Source organism: Sceloporus undulatus, chromosome 1 (assembly GCF_019175285.1).
Source record: "Sceloporus undulatus isolate JIND9_A2432 ecotype Alabama chromosome 1, SceUnd_v1.1, whole genome shotgun sequence".
Lineage (NCBI taxonomy): Eukaryota > Metazoa > Chordata > Lepidosauria > Squamata > Phrynosomatidae > Sceloporus > Sceloporus undulatus.
The window spans coordinates 285,666,930-285,688,042 of record NC_056522.1 but is presented as its reverse complement, the minus strand read 5'-3'; the positions used below and the strand labels follow the sequence as shown (position 1 = coordinate 285,688,042).

At 39.2% G+C, this 21,113-nt stretch overlaps 1 protein-coding gene across 1 annotated transcript in view; it reads right to left on the bottom strand.

Annotated features, from left to right (window-relative positions):
• DCDC1 (doublecortin domain containing 1) overlaps nt 1-21,113 on the bottom strand; it is a 368,535-nt gene that overhangs the window by 151,074 nt on the left and 196,348 nt on the right. Inside the window, exons 14-17 of the mRNA XM_042459567.1 lie at nt 19,355-19,521; nt 13,135-13,260; nt 10,401-10,506; nt 2,472-2,600 (exon numbers count right to left, since the gene is read on the bottom strand). Of these exons, the coding sequence (XP_042315501.1) occupies nt 2,472-2,600; nt 10,401-10,506; nt 13,135-13,260; nt 19,355-19,521 (528 nt within the window). The remainder of the gene's footprint in view (nt 1-2,471; nt 2,601-10,400; nt 10,507-13,134; nt 13,261-19,354; nt 19,522-21,113) is intronic.

Below are 21,113 nucleotides of genomic sequence, written 5' to 3'. Positions count from 1 at the left end.
TGAGGGATTCTTTGTTCAACCTCTTGGCTTTTAGCCTGCAGGTCAGCAATAGCACTTAGCATTTACATTTCTCTACCGCTTAATAGTGAACTTAGCACTCTGTAAGGGGTTTAAAATCTGTAAGCCAATTGCCACCAACAAGCTGGGTAGTCATTTTACTGACCTATGAAAGGACGGAAGGCTGAGTCAACCTTGGAGCCCTGGGATCGAACTTACAATGCTGTGCTGCAGTACCAGCATTTAACCACTGCACCACCAGGGCTCCTACAGGTTCCCCAATATCCTGTTCTCACACTGCAACAGCAGACAGAGTGCCAGGTGTTCAGAAACCAAAGGACCAAGCACTTTCCAACATCAAACAGCCCAGGGTCATTAGCTGTAAGTCCTAGAATAGTCCACGGTAGCAGATAAGATCAGGAAACAATCCAGGGTCATAAATCTTAAGAGTCAGGTGTCACTGTAAATGCCGGCTTCAGAAAGAAATCCAGTTTGTTTCCAGCAACCGAAAGGGGAAAGCACACTGAGTCAACCCCACCCCACTTGCAGACCATATTTAAGGAGAACATTTCCCCACAGTGTATGAATAACCTCTTGTTTCACCTGTAGGCTGCAGTCTTTGCCTTTCTTGGAGTGGTGGGAGTATCTCTTCAGCTTCCTCCTCCTATAGAACCCTCAGGTAGCTGTTTGAGTTGGAGAAGGTAAGTTGCTGTGGCAAGTCTGATTCATCTTCAGAGGTCAAACACTCAGTGGGAGGCCTCACGGGTGGGTCTGCTTCATCCTAAGAAGTCCAATTCTCAAGGGGGAGGACATAACACACTGGGCCTTTCAACATGTAGATGAAACCACTGGGTGAGATTATCCAGAATTTTAGTGTTCAGTATAAGCAGTTTGCTGGATGACTCTATCTCTTCTTTCCATCTAATTCCAAGGAAACTATCTCAATGCTAAATGAGTGTCTGCTGTCAGTAATGGACTGGATTAGGACAAAGAAATCAAAAATTAATCCAGACAAGAGGGAGGTGCTGCTGGACAACCAAAAGACAGATCATCCCTGTGCTGGATGGGGTTATACTCCCCCCAAGTACATACAAGTTTATGGTCTGGATGTACTCTTGAATTTAGCCTTGAGCTTGGAGGACCATGTTTCAATGGTGACTAGGAGTGTGTTCAGACAATTAAACCCAGTGAACCAGCTGCACCTATTCCTGGAAATGTCAGATCTGACTACAGTGGATCCTTGTTATACGCTGGGGTTTGGTTCCAAGATCCCCCGTGTATAACAAAATCTGTGTATGCTCAAGTCCCATTAAGTATAATGACATAGCAAAATGGTGTCCCTAATAAAAAATGGAACATCAAGGTAAATTTATACTTTTTTGGAACATTTTCAAACTGTGTATGCTTGAATCCGTGTATAAAAAATCCGTGTATAAGAAGGGACGACTGTACTATAACATTTGTCTTGATTACATCCTTTTCTACATGTAGATGTCTTCAGAAACTCTTTGGAAACTGCAGTGGGTCCAAAACACTGTGGCCACACTGCAGAATGGGACTTGGGTATAGGGTGCATGGCACTCCTCTGCCAAAAAAACCCCAACGCATATTGGCTATAGGTTCATTCCTGGAGCACAAATCAAATGCTGTTTATAAAGCCCCATATGGCTTAGATCCATAAGATCTTCTTATATCTAAGAAGCAGAGCCCTCCCTCCAGTCCATCTGGTGCCATCCAGCCTCAGAGGGAGAGATGCAGACCCAGTTCCATCAGGCCTGGCCTAGATTAAGAAGCAGAGCCCTCCCAACAATCTATCTGCCATGGTCCAGGCCTCAGAGGGAGAGAAGAACTGCCATAGATTGATTCACTATTTAACAATTTATTGAATGGATCTACTCAAGTTGGGGTTACACAAGAAGAATGTCAGCCCATATTTCCTGATAAGAGCCTACTTGAGTTTTAAGATCTTCTTTGGAGGGCTTTCTCATAGTTCCATCTCTACTACAGGTTCAGTTAATGAGGACATGGGACAGAACCTTCTCAGTAGTCAATGACATTCCTGCCCCTCTCTTTCTATTTACCCATGGCCATTGACTGTTAACTGGCCATTGCAAAGGTCTTTTCATTGTAGTGGATTGTACTATCATCATCATCATCATCATCATCATCATCATCATCATCATCATCTAAACTGTTTTATTAAATTAATGTTTTAATATTTTAATATTATTTATATAATTGTTTTATAACTTATTTATAAGCTATAACTTATTTATAGCTTATAACTGCATTATTCATTAACTGTATTTGGTTTTAACTTGTACTGTGATCTGCTTGGGTTCCATATTTGGGGAAAAGGTTGGATATAAATGAAATAAATACAATGAAATGAAGAAATAAATTGTTCCTTCACATAACACACAAGACCATGAATATGTTATTAAAATCAGTGCTGTTTCATTTCATTGTGGTACCTTTGTGATCATCCACATATTAGAAAGTGGGAAGCATGCAGAGGCTGGTATCAGATCAGATCTCCTGGAAATGCTTTTCTTCATATTTTCCATAGTTACTGACCCAAGAACCACCAGCTGAGGATCAATCTATATCCAATAACAGAATAATATAATTTAACTGATACTTGACATCACTAAATATATATATATAGAGAAAAATCTATGTGTTATTTCTCATTTCAGTGGAATATCATCCTACAGAAACTGAAAATTATTGTGAGCATGAGGAAATAACATTTTGTTACACTGTTTGTTTTTCGTTGTCTTGCCATCAGCGTTTTCTTTATTAGGGACATAAAATGTATGCCAAATAACTCATAGTACTACCCAGTATCTGTGAACTAAGAAATAAGATCCACTGAGTTCAGTGGGACTTATTTGCAGGTGAATCCATACAGGACTGTAGCCTAAATAGGTATGTGGAATTAAACCTTTAAGCCTGAACACAAATTTAGCCAGGGGGAGGTACTATCATCAGAAACATTAGTGAGAGAAAATGATGTTAAGATGTTAAGTCTGTAATTAGGATAACTTCAATAATGTACATGGATTATTTAAACACTCTAAAGCCTTATGTACAGTAAAAGTTAAATAATGATATTATATTCTGAGAAAATGATATAACCTTGGCACGGCACAATCAGAATGCTTTCACACATACACAAAGAGAAAAGGCATCACTGGTCAAAAAGATCCTCAGTTTGACATTACCTGTTAGCCAGCTGCAGCAGTGCAGAGGAAAGAAGCCCCACTGCTTTTGTACAATGGGAATGAATGTTTTTTTAATCCCACACTAAAGGCTGAGGGACTTCAAGTAACACATGTACTTGCCCTCTCCATTCTAAGTTGCTATCAGAGACAACACAACTGTGTGGAAGATTGTTATAGATGGAATTAGAGAGAGAGATCATTATGATGTGCATAGCACCTGCTGTAAGTCCCCATGTCCTCTTAGCAATGCCACTGGCTTTAATCTTATCACATTTGATTTTGTGGTGCAGTGGGGAGGAAATATTTTCCTCTTGTTATTCATTTGAGGTTGGCACCCAGCACTAATACCATGCTGTTCTTCAAGAGATATAATGCAGGATATTACCTAAGAACACCAGATAAAGAAACGACACCACATCCTTCTAACCCAGCATCAGGTGATGTTACAATTCCTACAGTGCATGGAGCAACAGAGTCACAGATAGATAGAATAATGTTATCAATACTTTTTCCTTTATATTGCTTTCCTTTATACCTGTTACATTTTAAATGAAATTGTTGGAAACTTGCAGTGTAAGACGATAAGGTTTGTGGCCAAAAGCAAAAAATGTTCTGTCCAGTAAAGACATATGAACCTTTTGGTTAATATGCTAAAGATTTAAATAGTACAATATATCTATATTTTTTAAAATCACGATCCATGGCAGCATGGGAGTTTGTACTGCAGGGGAAGGGAAGCATTTCTCTTCCCCCACAACCACTGTAACGCTGCTTCCTTCAAAATATGTAAGAAAAAATTATCACAAATAAATTTTGTGCCTGATCCTCACTGATCAAATTGGAAAAATGTTCAGTGTAGTTCTTCAGTGTAACTGTTTCAGTTGCAATATGAAGTTTAGAAAGTTAAGAGTTTGTACAGTGCACTCTTCCTGTCCATGGGGGTTTGGTTCGGAGTCCCGCCTCAGATGGGGAAAAAATGCAAGAGCTGAAGCCCATATTAATCAATGGACAACAATGGACAAGCACCTGTTTTGTCACAGTTGCAATCACACACTACCGTTTATTAATATGGGGTGGAGCAATCTGCAGGAGCTCCAATCTGCAGGTGTCTAGCCTGGCAATATGGTGGCTCATTGTAACTCCATTCTCTATCCCTCAATTTCTGCAAAGCATTTGGTGGTCTCGCTTTTCCTTTTTTAAAAAAAGCCAGAGCTGGATCATGAAGTGCTTAATTATTTCAGGCCAGTGGCTAGTCCTTTAATTTTGAACAAGGTGACTGTATCAATGGTTGCTGGCCAAAATCAAGCACTTCTGAATGATACTATCTGGATGCATTTCACTTGGGTCCTAGGCCTAGTCTGGGGAGCATACTGCATTAACTGCCCTGTGGAATGCCGTCGGTCAGGAGAAAGGAGCAGTTAATCCCAGTTGGTTCTCCTAAATTTCTTGGTTGCTTTTGATATGAACACCTGTTGTATGCTTTGTGGGAAGCTCTTTTTTAAAGATGAGGGCACTGGCCATAATTCTAGATAAGCTGGTTAGCTATGTAACTATTTTAGTTATATAGTAAATTAGTGTCTCCCATCCCAATCCTGCCTCACTAGACAGCAGCTGCTGGGGCATCAGGGATCTGTTCTATCAACTGGGCACCTCTGACATTTCCAGCCCTTCCTAAGAGTGTGGGACCCTAAGCTATGCAGCAACTATCACTGTGGGGGAAGGGGATGCTTGTTGGCCCCCGTGGAAGACTTTGCATTTGGGCTCCAGGTCACATGGAGGGGGTGAGGGAGGAGGCTATTTATGTCCCTGTTCTCCTGATTTATGCGAGGGATTGCATTGAAGAACAGATTGAGAATTCCATCAACTATTTTTAAATTGGATTCATTCCAGTTTGGGGGGGGAACTGCAGAAGTGGATGGTGAGGGGCTATTGTTCTGTCCCTTGGAACTATCATTTTGCTGTTTCTCAAGGCTCATTTCTGTCCCTCTTGCTGTTTTATTCTGTTTACTTTATTTTAATTACCTTTCATCTTTCTCCTGGTATTGGGATCCAGGCAAGTTACTACATTATTTAGAAAGAGATTTCATCCTCATGTGCAAGAACAATCATTTATGGGAGTTTTTTCCTACTGGGGGCAAAAGTGAGTATTCCTCTGCAGTATACATGTTTCAATGTCCAAAGGGTTTGCATTATTCTGCAAAAAAAAACACATGGGCCTGTTACAGACTGCCAAAATAAAGCTTCTTCGGGTCTCTTTGGAGGTATGCTGTTTAAATGATGCACTCATCCTAAGAATCCGGAAGCTGCACCAAAGCTGGACTCCAGTGCTTAGGAATGGAGTGTGGCTTTGGAGCGACCTCCGGACTCTTAGGACCCATGCGTCATTTAAATAGCATGCCTCCAAAGAGACCCGAAGCAGCTTTATTTTGGCAGTCTGTAACAGGCCATGGTCTTTCTGTGAAAAAAGAAACTGTTTTCTTCATAGAAAGCCCTGTTTTCTCCACTGGAAACAATTTCTGCACTGGAAACACCAGGAAACTCTCAACTTTGCAAATCAGCCAGCTGAGCTCGGATTTTAGCTGGAAGTTACCTGTCCAGGAATACCTGTCCAGGAATGCTGCTAACACACCCTCACACGGCTGATAAGAGCCTGCTCGGCAAAAGGAAACCATGTCGAGCTGCCAAGAAGCAGTTCCTCAAGCAACAATGCCAAATGACGTCTGAATAGAATAAGCCACAAGCCAGTCCAAATTTCAGGATTACAGAGAGCAATATTACCAGTGCAGTCCGAGGTCAAGAGTGCCAGAGGGTTGGTCAAGGTGTCTGGTCCGAGGTCAAGGATTCAAAGGCCTAGGAAGCCAGGAGTCAGATCCAGCAGTGTTCATTAATGAGAACCAATAGACTCTGACAAGAGAGCTCAGCATCTGCCAGGTGTCTTATATCTAGCTCCCTTATCACAGCTGCTGAGTGGCTAATGAGCATTTCTCAGTAAGCTTCTTGGAACGCTGAAGGCACACCCTTTCTGATCTCCTCTGGCTGAAGATAGAAAACTCAATGCTCTGCTGCTCTATGTCTCCCAAGTCTGAAACGTCTACTGGGGCAAGGCTGGGCTGCTGAGCCCCAGGCTCCACTGGAGAAGATCCCACAGAGCTAGGGTCTGGCTGAGCCAAATCCACTGGGGCTGGGAGAGCAAAGCTGGGATCTCGCAGGGCAGAACCGGGGCCTGGCACAGCCTCGGGTTCCTCCTGTACCTGAGGAGCCAAGTCCTCTGAGTCGTCCTCCGAGTCCTCCTCGTGGCTGGCCATGACATTACCAAGGATTCACCTGACTGGCGGCATCAGCAGCAAAATGAGTGTGATAATATCTGGATGTATCCTGAATTCGAATATAACTCGGAAGAGGAAATTGGGATTATTAGCTGTGCGCTAAGCTCCCCAGTCTCTGCTTACTCACAGGAAGCATACAGTTGTCCCAGAGTGTATTCTACGTATGAAACTCTTCTGCCCTCATCCTTCCCCCCCTCCATCTGAGCCACTCAAGTTTTCTGTAGTCTACTCTTTGGACACACAGGCCCGGGACAGATGGGCAGGAAGCGCCGTACTCGGGCCAATTCAAGGGTTCCACACACTCCGGAAAGCTAGAATGTGCGGGCACCGGCCTCAGGCGGCCTCCTGTCCACACGGGGGCCACTACCATGATGTAAGCAACATGCAGTGTACAGACGTTGCTGCATGTCGCTTACGTCGCCAAGCACCTTTAAAATAACTCAGTTTTTCTGGGTTCTTTTTATTGTGGAGGGGCGGCGCATGGTTTGGCTGCTGTGGCATCCCTCCAGAAGAAAAACAGATGCCTCCATCCCACCCTTTTGGGACGATATGTACCACGCCATAATGATCACCCACATTTGAACCCCTCAAAGTCCACCATTCAGTTTCCATATTTCCATTTTGGTTAGCTCTGACTGCTGTGCCTGTATGAATTACTATCATGTATATGTGATTGCAGTCTGCATTTTTCTAAAAAAAACCTCTGAATTCACCCAACCTGGAGCTCTCCCCACTTATTACCAGTATATACAGGTCTAAATGGTCCTAAAGATTACCCAGCTTCTTGCAAAACTAATTTGCCTAACATTTGAAGTAATACTGAATAGTTGGTGGGGACCCTTCAGTCTTTCTCACTTTTCTTTGGGTAACAGTCCCTTATCAGTCAAACTGCCCAGGAGGATACCATGAAGGATGATATCAAATGCTGTTGTGAGCTATATCATTCTATGCCCTTGTATTTAATGGGACTTGAGCATCCACAGATTTTGGTATCCATGGGAGGTCCTGGAACCAAACTCCAGTGACTAAACATATATGCAAACTGTGATATACAGCAGTCAAAATAATGTAAGTATAATCTGAAGATGCAAACACACATTCATACTATTAAACATTTTATCTGGTTCATGAAAAGGAATCTTCAAATATGTATTCTAAATTTAAATTCCACTCTGCTTATATTAATAAACCAACTGCAAAGGAAAATATCCAGCATCCACAAATATATTGCTTCCAACACTGTCTTTATCAAAGCAAAATGCCAGTAATCTACTTCAGGTCACTGATACATGGCCTAGCTTTCTGAACAATGATAAGAGAGCAACAGGCTGTAATTGTCTGGGTTATCACTATCCCCAGATTTACGAATGTGGATTATATGTCACAAATTTTACTCTGCTGGAAGGGTTTTGTCTGTCAATAAAAGATTAAAAACAACAGTCAGGGGGTAGAGCATTACTATCTACACCCAATGACAATCTTAATGTGTAAGTATCCGGAACATGAGACTTTTGCCTTTTTACAGTATAATCATTTTAGAATTTTAAGCATCTCAGCAAGCTTTAATATTAGGACTGCTTTTTAAAAAATGGTATCTGTTCACTTTGCCTTTAATTTAGCTTTGAACAATTGCTACTGAAGATATGAAAATTACTGTTCTCATAAAACTGTTTTATCTGAGCACATGTTTAGATTTTAAAAGTGTGACTGTCTCTACAGGGATCATACCTGTGGGCAAGAGCAGATGGGTGGGAATAACTGACCTAAGTCTGCTCTGGCCACAAGTTGGCCAGGACTGCTGTGACCGCAGGGTCTTCACCCAAAACAGGCCACTGCCACCAGACCCAAACCACAGTGCCAGGAGCTGGATTATTCTGGTACCTTTTTGCTCTGGTTCAAAGGACTGGAGCGTGGTGTCGGAGTGGCTTTGGGCCACTTTGGGGGCATGCACTATGTAAATGACATGCCCCTAAAGTGGCCAGGAACTGCTTTATTTGGCCTGTCTGTACCGGGCCCATGCTAATGACCCTGTTTTGTAAAATGTTTTGTTCTCTGATTTTGCTTCTCACATTTCATTTTCTCTATCAACATTGCATTAATATAAACAAATTGTAAGCTTTCTAAACCATTGCTGCTGCTGTTGTTTCCAGTTTATGGCAACTCTAAGGTCAACCTATCACAGTGTTTTCTTTGCAAGATTTGTTCAGAGAAAGGTTGCTTTTGCCATCCTTAGAGACTTCCACGTGGTCATGCAGTGGGTTTCCATGGCTGAGTGGAAATCTGTTCTGTGGAGTCTCTCAAAACCTATTCTCTATACTCATAGTCCAATGCTCAAACCAGTAAACCATTCTGGTTCTTTGCTAAACCATGCTGTTTTCTCAATCTTCAGGAATCAATGAACTCATACAGAACAACAGTAGATATTAGTGTAAAGTGGCAGCTATAATAATGACTATGTCAAAAACTAGGCACTTTCGCAAAGGATGGCATAAGTACCTCAACTAGCAAAAAAAAAGCTTGTTTAGTACAGGTTGAGTTACCTTTATCTGAAAGTCCAAAATCCAAAATACTCCAGGAACCAAATCTTTTTTCATGGGTGGCTGTCAGCTTTGCTTTCTGGTGATTTAATGTACCCAGTCTTTGTTTCATGCACAAATTATTTAAAATATTGTATAAATTACCTCCAAGCTATGTGTATAAGGTGTATATGAAACAGAAATGAATGTTGTGTTTAGACTTGGGTCTCATCTCCAAGATAATTCATTTAGTACATATATGCAAATACAAGTATTACAAAACCCTCCCAAAAAATCCAAAGTCTAAAACACTTCTGGTCCCAAGCATTTTGGAAAATGGTGATTTAACTTGTAGCATTAGTGGCTTTCCAATCAGTAAATGTGTTTGCATTGTAATGGAAAGCTTACTTCATACAGAAATGACAGCTTTGAAGCCTATGAATGTAGCTTGGATCTTATGTTCCCTTGAATGTGAAGAAAAAAGATGATACTCTTGATTCCTCTGACTTCCTGCATTTCCTTGTTTGACCTGAAATTATTCTCTTGAATGTTGGGGACTCTCCAGAACAGCATGGTAGGTGGCTCTGAGGTTTCAGAGGAATGAAGCACTGGCAAATGAAAATGATGGAAAAAGCATACTTCCTAGGATGGGCCTAAATACTCTAAAGCCATCAAATCCCATCTGCTCTTGGAACCTAAGCACTGCCAGCCCTGGTTAGAACTTTGGTGGGAGGCCACCACTGAATCCAGTTATTGTGGGCTATAGTTTAGAGAAGGAACTGGTGAAACTACTTCTAATTACCCCTTGCCTAAGAAAATCCTATGAATTTCTTGGGGACACCATAAGTTGACAGGCAACTTGAAGGCACACACACACACACACACACACACACACACACATAACTAGCTGAAACCATCAACTTGAACAGAGTTAAAACACAGGTGTGGCATTTTTTCTAGTCAAAATCAGGGCTGGTGATCTGATATCAAAGAACTGTACAATTGCCTTAGGAACAATCAGTGTTATAGTTGCAGCATATGATGATCCCCTTAAGAAAGAGCTCCCAGGGTGTATTTTATTTCAAAGGAAATGAGAGAATATTCTAATTAAAATCATGCATGCCCAACAGTTGCTAGTGAGGAGGTTTGTTTGATGAAACCCATGAACGGAAAGTACTAACATTAGTAGGGGCAAGTGTGAATATTTTTATCTGTATTGGATTGCTTCCTATTGGACACAAATTCTAACTTCCTTAGACCCAGCAATTTCATCCATATTATGTTTTACTGGATAGCAGAAATGTTTGATTTTGTAGCTGCTACTCACTACTCACCTTATACTGCATAAAATAGCTGTCTGGATCCACAGTTTCCAAAGTCTGATGTTCCAGAGGACTGGTTAATTGAAAATTGTCTGGAAATCCAACACAAGCTTCCCAACTGAAAATAAGCAGTCAAAAGTGATTGCTATTGAGGATTTACTTTTCCTTCTTAAATATACAGGTTAAGTCTTCCTTATCTGGAATTCTGGAACCCAAACTACTACAAAATTCAAAATCATCCACAAATGACTAAGATAGTGACACCTTTGCTTTCTGATGGTTCAGTGTATACAAAGTTTGTTCCATGGACAAAATTATTAAAAATATTGTATAAAACTAGCTTCAGGCTATGTATATAAGGTACATGTGAAACATAAATGAATTTGGTGTTTACACTTGGATCTCATCACCAAGAAATTTCATTATATACATACATGCAAATACAAGTATTCCAAAATCAAAAAAAAAATAAAAAATCTGAAATCCAAAACACCTCCAGTCCAAAGCATTTCAGATGAGGCAGACTCAACCTGTAGTATGAATTACACATATCAGTTTTCTTTCAATGACATCTACAGGAATGCTGAATCCATCCGTTCTTTGTGTGATCACAAAGACACTTTGCTTATTCAGATACCTGTCCTGAGTTCTACGCAATTCTACTTCCTCACTTGTTAGCAACCATTGCATACCCCACACTGTATTTTGGGGTCCTCATATTTTCATATCTCATATCTGGATATAGTATATTTTTGAGAGATCGATGCTCTTTCAGGAACACTAGGTAATGTTGCCAGGAGAAAGGGAATGTGCCCCAAGGCATGTATACATCCAGCTGGCATACACCAGCTAGCATACACCTCTGCACTTTGTGTATGTTCTATGGCGGGTTACAAACCGCCATATAGTACGCGACGAGCGCGTACTAGGGTTAGGAAGGGGTGGTGCTTCCGCACCCCCCTAACCCTAGTACGCACTCCGCGAGCACAAAATGGTGGCGGCCGTTCCACACGGCCGCCGCCATCTTGACATAGCGGACGTGCTGCGTCCCCACATCGCGCCCCGGAAATGATGCTGCGAGCGCATGACTAGCGTCTCGCAGCGTCTCTTCCGGGGCCTGAAAACGAGCGAGATTTCCGCGCTCCTTCTCTGCAGCGTCCGGGAGCCGTGCGGTTTAAAGGCTGCGGCTCCCAGACGCTGCAAGCGGAGGCGGAGCCAGACCACCGCTTCTCGGCGGTCTGTAACCCACCATTGTCACCCTGACCTCCCAGTCTGAACCACTCCAGCTTTCCATGTCAACTCATCAGATAGGTAATTATAACCTTACTGCAAACCCTTTTAAAAACCCTTTACCATATTTCCATTTTGGTTAGCACTGTATGCTGTCTAAGAATTGCTATCTTGTGTGTGTGATTGCACTCTACATTTTTCTAAATAATACCTTCTTAATTCACCCAAACTCATAGTCCACCCCAGTTAGTATTAGTATAAACAGGTGCAAATGGCTCTAATGTTACCCAATCTTCTTGCAAAAATTAATTTCTTAAAAATGTGATTTAATGCTGAGAGTTGGTGAGAACCTCCCCTGTTCCCTCACCTGTTCTTTAGGTAATACACTATAGTCTTCCCATGACCCATCCAATTTTTGGGGGTGGGAGGGTAGTCCATTGACCTCCAATAATTGTTCAAAGGGCACACAGGGAGCTGCAGTGGGGATGGGGAAGGAAAAATGTATCACACTTGCTGAATTTTGTTTGCCTCAGAGAAGAGTATGTAGAAACAACTCTTGCCCACCTCTTCAAGATGGAAAGCATCTCTCTCTCACATACAAGATCCCAATCAAAAAATGGCAAGCAAGGGTGTGGAACAGATTTAAAAGAGCTGCAGTTTTGGTAAATACTTGTTATATTGCTTGAGGACATCCTTCCTTCCTTCCTTCTTAAAAAATAGCAGATAGTGTATAGAGAGAGTTCTCTGGACCCAAGCGTCACAGATTTAATTCAAGCCCAGGTTCAAAGCATGAATATTCATATCCAATTACGGTGGGACGTCCTTATCCATGGATTCTTTATCCACAGATTCAACCATCCACGGCTTGAAAATATTTTTTAAAATAAATTCTTAAAAGCAATCCTTAATTTTACCATTTTATATAAGGGACAACATTTTGTTACGCCATTTTATTTAATGGGGTCTGAGCATCCATGGATTTTAATACCCACAGTGGGGCAGAGAGGGGGTCATGGAACCAAACTCCAGCAGATACCTTGGCCCAAATTAAGAAAATAGTATTTTGTCCAGTTTTACATATTAGTCTTTTAAAATTTAAGTTGCTCTCAGCACAATCCTATGCATGTACTGGGAAATGTATTTAACAGAGCTCAAAACATCTCACTCACATGTACACAAGGGTATAATGCTGCAGCTTTGGCACCAGAAGCTTATCATTCTTTATTCAAGTTTAGTTGCTAAATATTAGCAGCCATGTGCCACATCCTCATGTCTAATCCACAGTTTTAATGGAAGCAAGAGATTGGTTGAGTTTATTCTTGAAACCACTCTCAGTTACTGTATGTTTTAATAATATATAGCAAGACACTATCACCAACCCTGTTTGCTTATGATATTTATAGAAACAGCTGAAAATATCCCAACATATTAATCTCCTCTCTCTCCCCATCCCTCTATCTCCCCAATCTTAGGCTTAGTGTATCAGAAAACTCAAATAAAGCAGGAGTTAATGTACTTGTCACATCCAGGCAGCAAATCAACAGTGGGATCCAGAAGTGTTTTATAAATAACTGTGATGCCATTCTTTTCAGCTGCAGTCACTCTGTCAAAGGTCAAACTCAGAACAGGATTTAAAGGAGACCTGAAAAATGGAAACATCATCAAAGATGACCTTTTGGGGGGCGAGGGAGGAATCAAGCAGCTGCAAAACCAATAATTATATGTATACAAAGCAGTGGATATAAGAGCTCAAGAATAAATTCAGCAACAAGACATTCAAATCTATACTGTTTCTGTTTGAAGGTTTTTAAAAATTGTACAGTAGCAGCTAGCACCTTGCTGCAGTTTCAGGTGATTTTATCTTGGGAATTCATTATCACCATCACAAGCGTGTCGTCTTTATTAACCTATAGATTACAGATAGCAAGGAAATTGAATTATTCCTGAAAAACTGGCTCATTTCCAAGCAGAAATAACTGCTGACAAACAAAGAAGAAGGGGGGGGGGATAACTAGGCAATGATCTACAAAACTGCAACCCAACTGCAAATTAATGATGAATAGCTAAAGTAATCTTTACCCTGATGATTTTCTTTTGATAAAAATTGAGGTGGGAACATGAAATAACTTCCCTTTTTTTCAGAAGAAACAAAACAAAGAGAGAAAGCTTTGCATCAATAGCACTCCTGCAACCCTGCAAATCTCCCTCATATAGATGTCTCAATGGTTTACATGTAATGATAGGAAAATAAGGTAGACTGGAATATTGTCTGGCTTTCCATTCTTCAATTGGAGCAAACAGCCAAGAGGGTAACATTTCAGTCAGCCCACTAAAATTCTGGTTGCTTGGAGTCCCTGGAAGGTGGACATTGGCCTCTCTCTTTACTTTATATTTCTCCTTGAATCCTGTTCAGAAATTCCAGCTATTACAGTAGGTGACAAGTAGAAGATGCTTATATAGACTCGAAGCCAATGGGCCCAAAAGAGTGGTGTGTGGCTGCACTAGTGCCAACTGTGCCAGGGCTGTGGCAACTGCAGACACTCATCCCCAATCCAGGCCACCACTGTGGTCCTGAACTAGCCCACCAGAAGGAGCGGATTCTATCTGCTCCTTCTTGGCCTAGTTCTTCCTAGATGGTGTAGCGTCAGTGCAGCTTCCAGCTGCGTTCAGAACATGTGTCATCTGAACACTATGCCCTGAACATGGATGGAATCTGCATCATTTGGCCCGTGTGCTTCAGGCCTTATATTAGGGGTCAGCAGAACTACAATCATCCCTCCCTATTTGCGGCTTTGATATTTGCGGATCTGATTATTCACGGATTTCATTAATATGTTCTCTCTAGGACTGTCTAGGTCCTCCAGTGCAACTCTGTGGTCAACTTAAACTAAAAGTTGCACTGAAAGACCATTTGTAGCTACTCCAGTGCCATTCTATGATCAGTGTATGTTGGACATTGACCACTGAGTTGCACTGGAGGACCTAGAGATTCCTAGAGAGGTGTCCTCTCAGGTAAAAACAGTGTTTCTGTTATTTGCGGTTTTTCCATATTCACGGGGGTCTTGTTCCCCTAACCCTAGTGAATATGGAGGAACAACTGTATAGGGAAAGAGAGAGGAGACACAGCATTTGTGAGTGCACATAACTGTGAGTTACTTGCACTCACAAGATTCCTGAAGCACTGGAAAACAAGAGGTTCTTCCTTCTTCAGTTACTATTAGATATGGTGCCACTTACACAAGTCTTAACTGCATGATTTTGTGGAATAGTGCTTCAATATGTGGGGGGGGGGAATATGAATGAGTCAGTTTCTAAATCAGAAAGAAAAAAGCAGAGCATGAAATAAGAGGAAGAACAGAGCCCGTCATTCAATGAAACTGCATCCTTCGACTATGTTTTCTGCAGTGACATGTAAGGCACAACACAAGTTGCAAGAGTTTTTTCGAGACAGAGGATTAAGGATGAAATGATATTGTTATGAGTTTGGACATTGTTGGAATAACTTTCCAAGGCCTCCTTATTACCCAGTTTCTCCGATTTCAAAGAGATTGAGTTACCTTGCCAACTTTGCAACAGTCATTCTACAATTTTAGTTACTAGAACTATCAGCGTATATGCATAAAGGTAAACCTGACAATATATGGCCCGTGACTGGTAGTAACATTCTACTCGAAGGACAAGTAAATAACCCATCTTTCCCCTTCCGCTAATGAATGGGTTTGTCAGAATTCTAAAGCAACATAGTTGAGAAAGAGGGTTCTGATGCAAAAAAAAACCAATCTAGTCTCTGTGGATAAGGGATATTCTATGGTATGACTTGAAGCACACAAAGGACTGATTTTGCCCTCTGCAGACCCAAGGATATTTGGGTTCCCCTTGACTTCTTGATGCAGAACAGGAATCTAGTGTTAATATTGGGGTGTTGGTGCTGAGAACCCCCATCATATATGCAACTTATGTCTGTAGATTAATGAAGCTCAAACACCTATACTGATGTCCTTTGGAGGAAAAGGAATCCTAGGTAATTGTTGGCACCCTAAAAACATTAGAAGGGATGAGCAGTATATTTCCTCCTGAAAAAAGAATATAGGTTTTATATTATAATGCAGTGCTTTCAATTGGTGTTCCTCCACAGAAATAATTACAAAATAAAACAAAGGGGGCATGTGGGGGAGGGAAGGATGACTTTGTATTGAAATCATGGTTCCTGCACAATCATAGTCTTAAGATAGCGAAGAGGAGGAGGAAGAAGAGGATTCAGACATTCATGGCATGATGGTTTCAGGTACCTGGAATCAGGCTCCCCTCCTCGACATTCTTCCTAACCTAGTTCTTATAACATCAGGCTTGATGAAGAAATTAGGTTTTCTGTGCTGTGGTGCAGGAAACAGTGTATTTGAAACTTTCTGTATGAAATGTTGTTTTTCACACAGAAAACAAGTTTACTGTGCAAATAAAAGCCAAGTGTTCTGCATCAAAAGTATAGCTTTTTCAGCAGGAAAAAGTCTAAAAGTATAAAGAATTACACAAAGCCTCACGCATGTCATGAAGAGAAAATGGATATAAATAACAAAATCAGTGAAGGTCTAAATCCCTACTCCTATAAAATCTTCTACAAAAATCATATTTATTTCTTTAAACTACATTTTCCATTTCTTGAATGAACAGACTGAATGAAAATAAAAATTTAAAATGCCCATCTTTGTCCATTCCCCTTAATCTGTATACATTTAACATCTGACACCACTTTGTGCGCAGTTACACAATATCTTTTAAATAGCACATTTCTTTGTTTTTTTTTTTTTTTGTCTGTTTGGTTCTGTCATACAACAAGGGTATGAGAAATTGTAATTTTTTTAAAAAATGTCAAAAATGTGCTTTCGAGTTCATTTTGGTAAAACCAGCTTACAAGAAATGTATCATTTGAACAGCAGATATATTTAGGAGAATACTTGTTTGCAACCAACATTTCTGAAAAGAGGCTCTGTTTTCCACAAGGGAAAACCAAGGACACTCCTTCAAAGAAAAACTGTTATTCTAAATCTGTGTCAGATTTAGAATAACAGATGCAATGCCTATAATTATATGCATACTTTTCTAATCCTCTACTGATAAAAGCAAACATTTAAAACAAGTTCAAAGGGAGAGGGCAACACTGTTTTAACTCAATAACCATTCCTTATTAAAATTTTGTAACCCTTCCCCCTGTTGTTGTTGTTGTTGTTGTTGTTGTTGTTGTTTTGAATGCCAGTTCAAGACAATCAGGAAAACACAGGGAAAAGACCAACAATTTTTTAGATGTCCATATTTAAAATGAGAAACTTTTCTTCTTTTTATAAACTTATACACACTGCCAACTTATATATAACAAGCCAGATTCCAGTTAGAAATGGACAGGAGGAGATAAACAAAAATTGTCAAGCAGCAGCTCACCTGACTGCTTTTGTGTTATGATAATTGAATATAAATGCATTATATAAAATAAGTATTTTTGCAGTGTGTATATATGAGAGGAAATGCAAATGTAGCTGTTGTTATAAACAATACAGTACATGTAAGGAAAGGGTATATTAACTCCATTCTATTAAGTTTTGGGAATATACTCAGGCTCACTGCTCACAGATATTATGGCTGTGCCTAAAGTTATATCCAGTTTATTAAGTACAATACATATCAAAAAAGATAAACAAAAGAAAAAATGACCACTATTCACTAATAAATAAATGGAAAATATGAACCATTTTAATGCTCATAAAATGTAATTTGGAAAAAAAAATGTGTGAATATATAAAAGTAAGGAAGGTATCTAAAAAGTTAATTGAACACAAACTACACACATAGACACATACAGACACACAGAGACGCACACAAATATATATGCACACACAAATGAATTTTGATTTGAAAGATTTACCTTGCAAAACAAAAGCTGACATTTTAGAACATAATCTTTCAACAAGATGTAGTACTAGCATTTCCTAATCCAAATCATTTTATTAACAGCACAGTAATAAGTCCATTACTGAACTGGAGATAAAAATCATGATATGATAAACAAATAGAAAAGGTATATTTTTACAGAAGATAAAATATCAGTGTTGATAATTAAATATTTTTCCCCTCTGTCACACTCATAACGGCCCACTAATGTCTGTACATTTAAACATACACACATTTCTTGGCTAGCATTATCACTCTCAAAGTAAAATTAATAAATTAATTCTTTAAGAAATGCTTTGATTTTGTAAATGACTACAGAGTCAAAGTACACAGGTAAGAATATAATCAGAACATAGTTCTACTGTTACAAAAGATACCACTATAAAAAGGATGCCTTATTGTGTATTCTGTAAAACGTGAACTACAATACACCATAGGCCTCTCTATATTACATGGAAATATATTCTACAGAGTTTAAGCTTCATGTTCTTAGTAATATTATTTTGATTTTTAAAACACAGTGACAGATGGAAGAATATATCTATAAAGTGTAATTTGTAGTATCATATGTGCCATATTTATGGCATATGACCACAACTTTATTTTTCATTTTTGTAAAAGAAATAACCTTTTAGAGCTTGAAAATATTGAGACTATATTCCTAAGTGCTCTTACCTGGACGTAATCTTTCCTATTAAATAAATATATGCAGTACTCTTCTGTGATTATAGTGAGTAAAACAAAGGTATGAACAATTATATCTTTTAATAAATAAAAAATATTGTAATATTATTATACTAGGGACCATAATTTTTTTAATGTATATAACATGCCTGGAAGTTTTTACCAAATCAAAAAATGTGAAAAATGCAAAAACTATTTATACTGAAGGGAGCACATGATTATAAAGCAGATAAAATCTACTCACATTGTAGCAACAGTATAACAAATGTAAGCATATTTGCAGCTCACAACAGAATAAATAAAGATTTATCTTGCTAATATACTTACAGTACACATGTGATCAAGGTTTCTAAATATTTATGAAGAGCTTTGGAGATGGACGTCTCAATTTTTTTAAAAAAATCATCTCAATCAAAATACAAAATTAACTTTGAATATATATATGGGCATCGCAATAATTGCATAGGATACTATATAAAATAATACCAATGTTTCTTGAAATATTATAAATGAATTAATTATCACACCCCCTAGATGCCTTCCAGTTTTCTCTGGAGTTGGTCAAACTTTTCAAGCTTCACCAGCTAATTCTCCTTTTCACAATTCCTGGTGCTTAAAAGGTTAAGACTTTATTTTTGAAAACATAGAGCAATAGTAGGGAATCTGTTGTCTACAGCTTCATAAATCTTGCTTAAGATCCTTTTCAATTACCATCCATTTCTCCTTTAAAAAGGGACCAAAAAGGAAAAAACAGAGGAGTGGAAACAGGTCAGGGCAGTCTGTGACAATGACAGTGTGATGGGCTTGGACCCCCTGTGGTGTTTCCATCTGCTATCATTAAGGTGACTATTCAGACATGAAAAAATCCCTCTTGCTGTGCTGACAGGCAGACATCAAGAACTATGACAAGGCATTAAGACAGTAACTCAGAGACAGAGATGTCATATTCCACAAACAATACTGCCTCAAACACCAGCGCTGAAATTTTGTTGGAATTTACAATAAAAAAATAATAAAAGGGGTTTTACTTGGAGGTTATCAAACTTCCTTTTACAGCAGTTTGACAACACAGAGATTGCTGACAGTCACAGAGCTAAACACTTTGCTCCTACCTGTAATCTTCACCATAAGAAACCCAAATTTTTTGCTCATTCTGCAGTGAAAGTGGATTTTTAATTTCTTGCCCAGTCTCATCAAAAAGCTGAGTCGGAAAGCGACTGAGGCCTGACGGTTTGAAATCTGCTGAACACTGGAGCCTTTGGTGAATTATGTGCTGTACCTGGCAACGGCGGATATAAAAATAAAATGGAAACATCTGTAATAAACTGTTTGTGCTCCATAACCAGTGATGTCCAAACAAACGATAATTAAATTCATATAGAATGTTAAAAGAAGTGTGAAATGACTGCAATGTTTATCTCAGTGTAAAGTAACAAAATGAGCACAGGCTTTTAACCAGCAGGGGGTGCAACAGGATTATGGTTGAGCTCTGACCCCTTGGCACACAGACTGAAAGCAGATGTGACAGTTGTACAGAACAAGCAGTTAGCTTCTACCTACTGTAACAGCTCTCTTGATAAAGGTTATGTTTTCCCAGTCCACATTTTGAGCTACATTTTGTTAGTGTTTTCACTGGGCTTGTTGAGATTTGACAAGGGCTGTGTGCTCTCTTCCACCTGCCTGCCAAGCGTAGGTGATCAATAGCCAAACAAGAATAATACAAGACTCATTTAACAATTTTCAGCACTGTACAAATATACACTGAGACATGCCACAAACTGTTCAAGCCCCTTAATAGCCTCACTTGCTTAATTTAAAGGAAACTTTAAGTCCAGAGAGCACAATTTATGAAATAGCTCTCAACCCAATCCAATTTCACTTGATTTCTATAGCTTTTCTCCATTTTCAATTCCCCTTTCAATGAAATTTTGGAAATTACAGAAATCCATTAGATAGCAAATGTGACTACACTGCAAATTGGCTAGTCACTTTGCCATTTTATGGTACTACAAAGATGGCTCATCTAAACATAATAGCTTCTATACATTCCTCCTAGTTGTCATCTTTTCTGAGTACTGTATAGGAAGCTTTTTCTAGGAAATGGTTCATACTCTATTCTCTTTTGCTACCTCTTGCAACTGAGCATATCATGGTGCCGTCCTATAAATGACCATGTTGTGACAGCATTTATAATGCTGGATTACACCCCCAGTATTATTAGCTCCTGTTTGGAACATATATATGACAAAACACTACAGAAAAAAAAATCTGTAGTTCTTGTTACATCAGTGCAAAAAACCCCAACAATTTGAAACAGCAATCAAATGTGCCCATATCAGTTGGGGAAGCAACAAAATGCATAAAATATAGCTAATGACGTTTCTCCATTTTTGATTTTAGTCACTTTGAAAATGTCTGCTAACAGTGGCTGTAGTTTTTACCTATAGCATAACAGCAGTGGTAATCTTATTGCTGTTTGTGGAAATAGTTAGAATTCTCTTCCTTTACTCATACAGAAGAATCTATAAAAACCATAGGATCAATGAAGGATAATTTGATCAGAACGAGAGTGTGGCTAAAATATTTCCACCAGAACTGACATGAGCAAAATATCTATCCTTCTTCTTGTTCCTGACTGTACAAGATATGAATCCAAAAGCTGGTTCGGTTATTGCATTTGTTTTACATTGTGTTATATTATATTGTATATTATATTGTTTTGTACTAGAAGGGTTATTTTATGAGAATTTTAATATTGAAAATTTGCATGCTCTGTATATATTTTATCTGTTGTGATCTCGCCTTGATCCATAGGGAGAGGCAGGAAATAGAAATATATTATTATTATTATTATTATTATTATTATTATTA